General features: G+C 39.3%; 1 protein-coding gene across 1 annotated transcript in view; it reads right to left on the reverse strand.

Annotated features, from left to right (window-relative positions):
- Positions 1–221: 221 nt before the first annotated feature.
- Positions 222–12,235, reverse strand: part of LOC118767680 (FERM, ARHGEF and pleckstrin domain-containing protein 1-like) — a 30,176-nt gene continuing 18,162 nt past the window's right edge. Inside the window, exons 5-9 of the mRNA XM_036512647.1 lie at positions 12,115–12,235; positions 9,990–10,077; positions 3,665–3,825; positions 836–910; positions 222–237 (exon numbers count right to left, since the gene is read on the reverse strand). The exon at positions 12,115–12,235 is cut by the window's right edge and continues 3 nt beyond it. Coding sequence (XP_036368540.1) covers positions 222–237; positions 836–910; positions 3,665–3,825; positions 9,990–10,077; positions 12,115–12,235 — 461 coding nt within the window. The remainder of the gene's footprint in view (positions 238–835; positions 911–3,664; positions 3,826–9,989; positions 10,078–12,114) is intronic.

The following is a 12,235-nucleotide window of genomic DNA, read 5'->3' on the forward strand; positions in this document are numbered from 1 at the left end:
GGAAGGAGGAGGGGGAGGAGGGATGGATGAAAAATATGAAAACCTTTTATTTGGGAAAATAAACGCATGATGTATGATGTAAGTATGCTGTGTTTGTGTGGTGCACGCCATGACAGATGCATTACATTGTGTATGCACGACATATGCACATCATGTGTGCAACGTTTCCATTCGAGACTGCAAGGCACCGTGCACAATATTCTTGGATTGAAAAGACAGATTTATTGCCAAATAAACCTTGAAATACAAAGTAACAAAAGAAAATTGATTTTAGCTTCCATCATCTTCAAACCCCCCACCCCCACCCCACCATCCTGCCCCCCCTACTTTCTGTGTCCCCCACCCCACTCCTTACAAAACTTACATTAACTGTAAGCTTGTGTTTGTGCTTGCTTAAGTTCTCCTTTCCAAGTATGTATTTGTATGAATGTATATTTGGATAGAATAGATTTGTGCGTATACATTGCTAACTAAACCACACTATAAGTTGCCTGGTTGAGGATATGTATGCACAAATGCATACACAGACACAAGTGTGTGAGAATAGTACAGGAGCCAGGCGCACAGTCAAATCTGGCCGTATGTAGCATATGTACAAACAAGCATCTCTTTTCCTATGTACACAAACATATGAATGCATGCGAATGTGTGTTGATATTAATACACATCTCAGGAGAGAGATAAATACATCAGAAGAAATAAAAAGGAAAACAAATGAGAGAGCACGAAAGAGACAAAGAGAGATCTCAGAAAATGAGAGGGAGAGCAAGAGGGTGAGAGAGAGAGATAATAAGGGGAAAGGAAAGAAGGAGAGAAAGAAGTATAATCAACGAACCTTTCAAAAGGTCGCTTCTTCACATAATTCTCCCGGACATATTCCATTAGTTGCTTCTGTGTCTTACCACTATACCTGTAATATAAGTGGGGAGAGAAGAAAGACAATAGAGAAACGGATTAGTACAAGCACTGCAGTAATACAATAATAGAAATAAAAACTACATACATATACAAACACACACATATGCACGTGTGTGTGTGTATATATATATATATATATATATATATATATATATATATATACACACACCAAATAAGTTGCTTATTTTGATTATAATCACCTTATTTTAAATTGTATAGATAATGCCATACTAAATTCTGGTACCTTCAACTTAAGTACCATATTCATCTGAATCTAAATTTATATATATATATATACATAGACAGGGTGTCTCAAAAGTCACTGATGAGTTTCAATTTTTAATAATTCCTCAACTTTACAAATGCATGCATGAAATTTTGATACAATACAAAGGACATAAGTTAAATTTTGCAACACCACTACATCACATACAAAAAAATGACATGCAATGGGACTGAACCCAGAACTATGTGGTTGGGAAGCAGTCTTCTTACAACAGAGTCACACCTGATCTTTTTTTTTAATTTGGTACTTATTCTATCAGTTTCTTTTGCTGAACTGTGAAGTTACGGAGCTGAAAACAAACATAACTGACACCAGTTGTCAAGGTGTGGTGGTGGGAGAGGGGAAACAAACAAACAAACATTAAGATTTATTTATTTATTTATTACTGACAGGCTTCCACACAGGCTCCACTTGTCAAATTCATGGGGTGCCTGAAACTTTGCAACAGAACACTTGCCCAAGGTGCTGTGTAGTGGAACTGAACCTGAAACCATGTGGTTGCAAAAGTGAGCTGGTTGATGTCAGTGCCCCCTGACTGGCTCCCATGCCAGTGGCATGTAAAAAGCACCATCCAAACATGGTCAGTGCCAGTGAACCCTGACTGGCTCCTGTGCCAGTACCATGTAAAAAGCACCCACTACACTCTCAGAGTGGTTGGTGTCAGGAAGGGCATCCAGCTGTAGAAACCTTGATCGGATTGAAGCCTGATGCAGCCTTCTGGCTTGCCAGTCCTCAGTCAAACCACCCAACCCATGCCAGCATGGAAAGCAGATGTTAAATGATGATGATGATGATGATGATGATAGACATACACACAGATGGATGGACAGATGGATAGGTATAATATAGTTTAAAAAATTATGTACGAAGATTCTATTTTCAATCAGCTGTGTCTGGCAGTACTTGTTAGATAAAAACCAATTTTCTACAATGAGATAATTATGCATGGAATTTACTCAGGCATCAAAAAGTACTTAAAATTCCGTATACACTTTACACATTGTTAATGTTTTATTTGTTATTTTTGTTTCTTTTTCTTTTTTTTTTTCTTTGGCTGCCAAGCAGAACCAAGGTCAAGAACATAGATAAATGTATATTTATAACATATTTATCTATCTTGAAGGGTTGTGTATGTACGTAGGCTTATCTCAGAAGGCTCTTATATACATTCACATGATGATGATGACAACACGCCTCCACCTGGGTTCACCGTTCGCTGCATTCACCTCTAACTCTATCCATCCATCTTTCTCTCTTTTCATACACTTGTGAAAGAGACCAATAAACTAAGCACTAAGAATAAATACTGGGGTTTATTCATTCAACTAAAAATTCTTCAAGGCAGTGCCCCAAAATGGGCACAATCTAATAACTGAAACAAGATACACACACACACACACATAAAAGTCTGAACATTGATTTTAAGTAAGAAACTACACCGTAAATCAGAGACTTTTTTTAATAAAAAAAACCTGTGACCATTCAAAAAGCCTCCCCATTCACCCTGTCCGATTCTCTGGACCATTCCTCTGATGTTCATCTCCCTGTAAGTCAAGGGTATGCCTCTGATACCTTTTCATCACCATCTTCCCTCCTTTTCCAACCATGGCAGCCACGTATCTCCTCTACAACAAGATACCTCTTTCAGTCCCTTTGTCATATTCTAACTTCTCATCTCCTGGTATAAAGCCACGTCCTTCAATACTACTAAGTCCCCAGTTGTGGAGCCCAGTTTTGCAAGTTACTTGTTGACTTCACTTGTGCTAGTGTTGTGTATAAGGTACCCTGTATACACTGCAAAATGGCTAGTCTCAGGAAGGGCACCCAGCATAGAAGCCATGGCAAAGCAGACACTGGTGCTTGGGGTAGGCCTCTGGTTTGTTGAACTCTGTCAAACCATCCACCCTATGCCAGTATGGGTTGGATGATGATGGTGATCACATACACACATACATTTTCTGTATCTAAATATTCTGGCACAATAGATACAATCATCTGTAATGTTATGGTGTAATCACCAATTAAAGATGTGATCTTCTCCATTCTTATTCTTGTTGTCTTCTCGAAATTCTTCTAAGTGATATTTGGATTAACTTGTCATGCATGAACTATTACCTTGGATTTTTATTCTACTTACATTTATTGGTATCTGATGGCTGGATATAGCTAATCAAATTCATTTAACATAAGTGCGTTACAGATAGCTACCAGGATTTATTAATCCTTCTTCTTATATATATATATATACATATAACTCAGTATGTGTATGTATGTAGATGTGTCTGTCTGTCTTTTTGTATGTATGTTTGTGTGTATGAATGGATGTATGTATATTTTCAATGTATTTGCTTTTAACCGTTCTACCAACTCTGAAACAGAGGACATTATCAAGTGATATGTAATTAAATGACAAAAAAATTCTGAAATTAAATCAACTTGCTCAGTGCCATTGTCACTTACCGATACGATGACCCTCGACTCACAACACGGGTTTTATTCCGTGGTAGTTTTTTCACCGTGTGGCATCGAAAGAATGCATGGTGTTCTATACATTTCTTCCAGAATCCTTTGCATTCGTTCCGACTCTCAAAGAAGAATTCCACTATATCCTTGTAGTAACCCTGAGCAAAGAGAAAGAGAGGAAGACAAAGGTGAATAAGAAATAATTAAGGTGAAGAAAAAAGAATGCAAAACTAGTTTGCTGTGTCGTTGTGTGGTTTTGGAATTCAATTTCACCATGTGGCAACTTAAGTGTCTTTTACTAAAAGCTTTAGGTTGACCAATGCTTTGTGAATGGATTTGGTAGACAGAAACTGTATGGAAGCACATCATATATGTGTGAGAAAGAGAGAGAGAGAGAGAGTGTGTGGTGTGTGTATGTGCATATATATATATTTATAAAAATGGTAAGACAACAAAAGAATGAAAGAGACCTCGATATTATGTAAATAGAGGAATTTATCTGTAAATGTAATATGTGACAATTATTCCATAGCTATGATAAAACTCTGAGTTTCGGATGCTGAGGTGGAAATCCACGCCGCCATTTCTTGAGTTATCAGGCCATCGGAAAAAATGCTATGAAAAAGCCCGTTATACAAAGGGAAATTGCTGTGTGCTTGACTGTTATTAAGACAAAAGAGCTATTTGAATGACCGCTAAGTGAGGGGAGGGAGTAAAAGTAAGAGGTTAAAAAAGTTCATAGTATTCGCGTAAGCACGCATGTTCATACCTACACATGTGCGCCCGCACAACCACGTGCATGCACCTAAAAGTATACACTCATCCACCCTCACATGAAACATACACAACAATCTTGTTTTCATCATCATCATCGTTTAACGTCCGTTTTCCATGCTAACATGGGTTGGATGGTTTGACCGGGATCTGGGAAGCCAGAAGGCTGCACCAGGCTCCAGTCTGATCTGGCAGTGTTTCTACAGCTGGATGCCCTTCCTAATGCCAACAACTCCGTGAGTGTAGTGGGTGCTTTTTACATGCCACCGGCACAGGTGCCAGGCGAGGCTGGCAATGGCCACGATCGGATTGGTGCTTTTTACGTGCCACCATTTTCACATCGATGAAAAAAACTGGGGAGTAATTAAATTTGTTTTTAAAGCAGTGCCTGGTTAATGTGAGAGCCATTTCCATAAACCACATAGCAGGGTGTTGTATAGTTTTTTACACTGTTTTGGTTGATCCAAGGCCATAACGAAGGACATGTGTCCTCAATATGGCTGTCCAATAGGAATGAACATGGAATCATGGGATTGTGAGACAAATACAGCCATGTTTGTTTATGACTAAATTAATTCAAAGCAGAATGAAATGTTTTAAATACAGAATACTGAGTGTGCATGTGTGTGTGTGTGTGTGTGTGTGCGTGTGTATGAGTGAGAAAGAGTGCGAGTGTGTGTATGTATAAGAGAATTAGAGTGTATATGTGAGTGAGAGGGTGTGCTTGCATCTATATATGTGTGTGAGTAAGAGAGAGAGAGTTTAAGTGTGAGCGTATGAGATTGTGTGTGTGTGTGTGTGTGTGTGTCAGTGAAAACTGTGTATGTATGTTTGTTCATATTAGAAAAGCAATTTGTCATTTTGCTGTGTGAGCAGTCATGTTTAGTTAATCCTTCCTCACCGTCCAACTAACACCAGTTGCTGTGGATTTGTCAGTTATCAGTAAACAGCAATAAATAATTCAAAACTATATCACACTCAACTGGCCCTTCCTTCTCTTTTGTGTGGATATTTGACCTGCTAGAAACAACAGTCGAACCTTACTGTTCAAGTGATTTTGTTCCCCATGCCACCACAATGTGTTCTTATGTTGGCAACAACAAAAGGAAGCAAATAAAAGCCAGGCTATTTGGATAAGGAGCTTGCTTCCCAATCATTTGGTTTCCAGTTCAGTCCCTCTGTGTAGGACTTTGGGCAAGTGTCTTCCATTATAGCACCAAGCTGACTTAAAGCTGTGCAAGTGGATTTGATAGAAGGGAAATTGAAAGAAGCCAGTTACACACACACAGAACCATGCTTGTACCTATATACATTTGTGTGTGCGTGTGTATATATATATATATACAGAATACACATGTTTTAAATTCTGTTTGTACAACCAAACCTATATATATATATAGTCATATAATATCTCAGTTGTGTGTGTATATAGAAACACACACACGTATATGCATATATATATATAGACACACACGTGTATATATAAATATACCTGTGCATACCTTCCTTCTTGTGACACTTGTGAAGACCTGTTGAGGCAAGTGAAAATCAAATCAAACCAAATCAAAATAGATGAACATCATGGAATTTGTATCTTGTGGTACCAGTGCCGGTGGCACACAAGAAAATCATCCGAACGTGGCCGAGATGGCCTCCGTGCTTTGGGGACGTAAAAACACCATCCGATCGTGGCCGTCCGCCAGCCTCATCTGGCACCTGTGTCGTGGCACATAAAAACACATCCGAGTGGCCGTCTGCCAGCCTCGTCTGGCACCTGTGTCGGTGGCAAATAAAAACACATCCGAGCGTGGCCGTTCGCCAGCCTCGTCTGGCACCTGTGGTGGCACATATAAAATCACCCACTACACTCTCGGAGTGGTGGCGTTAGGAAGGGTCCATGTAGAAACACTGCCAGATCTGACTGGCCTGGTGCAGCCTTCGGCTCCCCAGACCCCAGTTGAACCGTTCCAACCCATGCTAGCATGGAAAACGGACGCTAAATGATGATGATGATGATATAGACACACACGCACGTGTTTACATAAAATATAATCATATAATATCTCTGTTGTGTGTGTGTGTATACACATATATAATACACCTGGTAGTTTTCCGGTGAAGCACATTCACTGGGTTTTTAAACAAATGTAGTTTCTGTCTCTCTCATTAATCAAATCATACACACACACACAAACAAACAAACATGTATGTGTGTTTATATATGTATGCATGTATGTATGTACATACATACATGTATCTTCTGGTCAACACCCTAATTGGCAGGCTACATGCCTTTTACACACACAATCTTTTACACTATTTCCATCAACCAAAACGGCAGTGAGAAGACTACGAGTCAGCCCAAGGCTAGACAATAGAAGAAATTAGTCCAAGGTGCTGCTGCACATTAGAATCGAACCCAAAACCAAGAGGTTGTAAAACGACCTTGTTAACCCCACAGCCATGCCTCTCCCACCCTCTTGAATATGCTTTAACAAATATATACTTAACCCTGGCCATATACACCCCAAATATTCTCTACCTGTTTTATGTTCAAACCAGCCAGATCCGGTCTCTTACACTTTACCCTAGATTGCCATTTCAAACATAATTACATCACTGAAATCTTGGAGTAAGAGATGAGGCATGATTAATTGAAAATAATGTGGAGTGGCTGTGTGGTAAGTAGCTTGCTAACCAACCGCATGGTTCCGGGTTCAGTCCCACTGCGTGGCATCTTGGGCAAGTGTCTTCTGCTATAGCCCCGGGCCGACCAATGCCTTGTGAGTGGATTTGGTAGACGGAAACTGAAAGAAGCATGTCGTATATATATATATATATATGCGTGTGTGTTTGTGTGTCTGTGTTTGTCCCCCTAGCATTGCTGGTGTGTTTACGTCCCCGTCACTTAGCGGTTCGGCAAAAGAGACCGATAGAATAAGTACTGGGCTTACAAAGAATAAGTCCCGGGGTCGATTTGCTCGACTAAAGGCGGTGCTCCAGCATGGCCGCAGTCAAATGACTGAAACAAGTAAAAGAGTAAAGAGTAAATAAGCAGTGTGTGGTTTAGTGGTCAGGGTATTTGGCTCATGATCATAAGGCTGTGAGTTCAATTCCTGGTGATACGTAATATCCTTGTGCAAGACACTTTATTTCATATTGCTCCACTCCACTCAGCAGGCAAAAGGGAATTGTACCTGTATTTCAAAGAGCTAGCTTTGTTATATTCTGTGAAATGCTGAATCTCCCTCAGAACTATGTTAAGGATATGTGTGTCTGTGGAGTGCTCAGCCACATGCACGTTAATTTTGTGAGCAGTCTGTTCCATTGATCAGATCAACTGGGACACTCGTCATTGTAATCAACAGAGTGCCAAGTATATTTGACAAATGGTAAATGGTTAATCTTTGTTATGTAATGAAAGAGTCGACAGCAAATGGATGTGTAAAATATGGTGTCACTAAAGGTGGCTTGATCAGCTCTCACACACACACACTCACACAATAACAAAATGCAGCAATGATTCTAATAAGAATAATAATGATTTCAAATTTTGACACAAGGCCAGCAGGTTTGGGGAATGGGCTAAGTCAATTACATCAACTCCAGTGCTCAACTGGTACTTATTTTATCGACTCCAACAAGATGAAAGGCAAAGTCGACTTCGGCGGAGTTTGTGACTCAGAATCTAAAGATGGATGAGATGCCGCTAAGCATTCTGCTTGGCATGGTAACAGTTCTTATTTCTTTACTACCCACAAGGGGCTAAACATAGAGGGGACAAACAAGGACAGACAAAGGTATTAAGTCGATTACATCGACCCCAGTGCGTAACTGGTACTTAATTTATCGACCCCGAAAGGATGAAAGGCAAAGTCGACCTCGGTGGAATTTGAACTCAGAACGTAACGACAGACGAAATATCTATTTTTTTACTACCCACAAGGGGCTAAACACAGAGAGGACAAACAAGGACAGACAAATGGATTAAGTCGATTATATCGACCCCAGTGCGCAACTGGTACTTATTTAATCGACCCCGAACGGATGAAAGGCAAAGGAGACCTCGGTGGAATTTGAACTCAGAACGTAACGGCAGACGAAATATCTATTTCTTTACTACCCACAAGGGGCTAAGCACAGAGAGGACAAACAAGGACAGACAAATGGATTAAGTCGATTATATCGACCCCAGTGCGCAACTGGTACTTATTTAATTGACACCAAAAAGATGAAAGGCAAAGTCGACCTCGGCAGAATTTGAACTCAGAATGTAGCGGCAGACAAAATACCGCTAAGCATTTTGCCCGGCGTGCTAACGATTCTGCCAGCTTGCCACCTTTAACAACAACAACAGCAGCAGCAGCAACAACAAACAACACACAAAAAAAAGAAACAGAGAAAGAATACTTACATAGTTTTCAGGATGAAGCTTGATCAGAAATTTTTTGCGTTTGAAACTTAGTTTTCTAATTTTGGCCCATGAAAATGTGTTGATTTTAGTCAGGTTTTGGAATACAACAATACCCATGTGTGCTACCGATAGACTAAGATGAACGCCTTCATGGTCCTGTGGGGGGAGAGAGAGAGAGAGAGAAAGTGAGAGAGACAGATTAGCAAAACAGAGATTAGACAGAGAAAGCAGAGAATGACAGAGTAAGAGACAGAATAGAGAGAAGAGAAAGGAGTTCAAAAAGGAAAAGGAGAGGAATGAAAAATAGTAAGAGAAAGCGTGTGTGCATGTATGTAGAATTAACAAAAAGGACAACGACAACAATAACAGCAATAATGTTGAAGATGATTAGGAGAATAATGGCAACGACTGTTGTTGATGTAAGAACTGTTTTATCCATGTCTGGGCATCTTCTCCCGACTAGATATATGGCTCTTTGTTGATGATGATGATGATGATGATAAACTGTGATATTTGTGGTGGTGTCAAGAGTGATGACGACAAACAATGGTCGTTGTTCATGGTAACGGCAATGATGACAGAGATAGGAGCAATGATGGCGATGATTGTAACAATGGTAATGATGATGATAGTGATGATTCTCAATGCTAGTGATGACAGTAACATTGCCAGTAGCATTAATGACAAGGAAGGTGATGATGATGATGATGGTGATGGTGATGATGATGTCAGTGGTGATAATGATGGTAGTGATAATCAAGATGGCGATGAAGATGATGATGACAGTACCATTGACAATGACAATAACAACAGCAATAATATTGAAGGAGAAGGATGATGACAAATGCTTAAATGCTTTACATCACTCCCAGTCTCCTCTTCCTCCTCCTCATCCTTATTATTATCACGACAATGAGAAAAACTCAAAACTGTTGTCAGAAAAAAAACTTAGGTAATCAAAGAAGAAAGTTGCAATGAAATGAAATCAAATTACAACAGCAGCAGCAACAATACCATGATTTTCATTATCAAGCTTCTGAAATCTCCCTACCCCCACCACACAAAAAAAAAAAATAAATAAAAAGGAACCTAATTAAATATAAGAAAAACACAAAAATTTCCTTCAGAACTCACCTTCGCTGGAAAATTTCTTATTCCATATTGTTCTACTTTCCTTGCTGTATCTAATAAATTTAAGTCAGCCTCCGAAGGACCTTGGCCACTGAACACAGCAACAGGAGACAGAAAGACAAAGACAGAGAAAAATTAGCAAATAGAAAGAGAGAGAGAGTTTGTGATACGTGTTGATTTATTACATGTCACACATGGAGTTACTTGTGTGTGTGTTACATCACATAGGCACACACTATGCTACAAAGAGAACTCATTACTTACATGTTACAGAAACCACCTACAAGGCTACTCATAAGTTACATGTCACACAGAAGTAAAACTATAAAGACATATTTGCTACATAGGTGTGTACGTGTCACAGGTGAGACAATGAGTGACAGAGGTTTGTGACTTACATGTGATGCAACATGAAACAAAGAGAATAATTTTCTAATATGTTTGATACAAAATTCATCACAATGTAACTTATGCCCTTGAAATACATATACACAAAGAAATATACACGTGGCACAAAATGTTATTAACTAGAAATAAGGATCTCTCAGTTACTTGTGACAAGAGAAATTTACCTAAAGATGAGGATGATGTAACAGTGTTGCAAAATGTTACACAGACCTAAAAATGCATTATGTAGCATAAAATGTGTCACAAGGTTTCATGAGGTCTTGTGACAAGTCAATGAGGGAGCATCTAAACCAATAGTTCTCAACCAGGTCCATGTGGAGGCACATGGCCTAGTGGTTAGAGCAGCAGACTCGCGGTCGAGGGATCGCGAGTTTGAATCTCAGATCAGGCGATGTGTGTGTTTATGAGTGAAAACACCTAAGCTCCACACGACTCCGACAGAAGGTAATGGCAAACTTCTGCTGACTCTTTCGCCACAACTTTTTCTCCCTCTTTCCTCCTGCATCTTGCAGCTCACCTGCAATGGACAGGTGTCCCATCCAGGTGGGGAACCTATACGCCAAGAAACCGGGAAACTGGCCCTTATGATCCAGGCATGGCTCGAGAAGGAACAAACAACCAGGTCCATATATGATTTTTTGGGGTCCAAACTAGCAAAATAGTAAACTGGGGACCCACAGTAATATTTTAAGGGTCCACGAAAAGTTTTGATTTAAATGTGTGTATTGCAAGAAACATCTAGGTTTCTTTCTCTGACATTTGTAGTTCAACAAATGGAAGTGAATGAGTGAATTGAATAACAAAATAGGAATTTTGAAAGAAATATCTTTAAAATTAGTTTTTAAACATTGAATGGCTATGTGGGGGGGGGGGGGGGGGCACAAGAATAAAATAGTAAACAAAGGGATTCATAATGGGGTCCAAAGGGATCCAAAAAATGGTTGAAAACCACTGTTTTAAATGGTTGCTCGACCTGCTAGAAACAGCAGCTAAATCTCATCCAAAATTACATTCTGGAAGTTTTTAGTTTATAGTAGAAAAGAGAGTTTTAGCTCTTCATAAAATGCACTTGCCATGCCTTGGGCCCTCAATTTCTACTGGAAGATACTAGTGTGTAAGGATGTGGTTGTGACATTTGGCATACTCAGGACATTTTAAAACCTGGGTGGGTGGGTTGGTTGGTATCAAATGTTTAATTGTGTGATACCAAGAGTTACATTAAACAGCAGAAGAAATTCTTCATTATGTAACACAGTCTTATTAAACAGAACTGGGAGTATATGGCCTGGTCACATGTACCATGTTTGCACTAATTGATTTGGGTGCTTACATAGTCATGAGTAGACATAGACTCCCTCTTGACTCTCCCACCCTTTGATCCAGTGACACACTTAAGATGTGGTACAAATAATTAACGATTACACAATCAAGAAATCATTATGTAACCAGTGTTATAAGTGTCACAAATACCATCAAAGAGATTACTCATGTAATACAACAGTAAAAACAGTAAAAAACACAGATGATCTTTACGTAACACAAACGATGTTACATATGTGACAAACAGTGTCAGATCTGTGTCAAACAAAAAAGTAACATCAAACTTGTATGTGATACAACAGTAACAAAAAAGACAATCTTCATGTAAGACAAACAATATTACATCTGTGTCATAATATGAAACAACATTAAAGAGGAGAAAGAGAGAAGAGTCACTCACATGTGTTGTCTGTGATATTCCATAATCTTAAGATCGAGATCAGGAGATTGATGAGGCACAAATTTATGGAGACTCAAATAGGATTCATCTAAATATTCGTCTTCTAAGAAGTCACCAATTT

The sequence above is a fragment of the Octopus sinensis genome, linkage group LG23 (genome assembly GCF_006345805.1).
Source record: "Octopus sinensis linkage group LG23, ASM634580v1, whole genome shotgun sequence".
Taxonomy (NCBI): domain Eukaryota; kingdom Metazoa; phylum Mollusca; class Cephalopoda; order Octopoda; family Octopodidae; genus Octopus; species Octopus sinensis.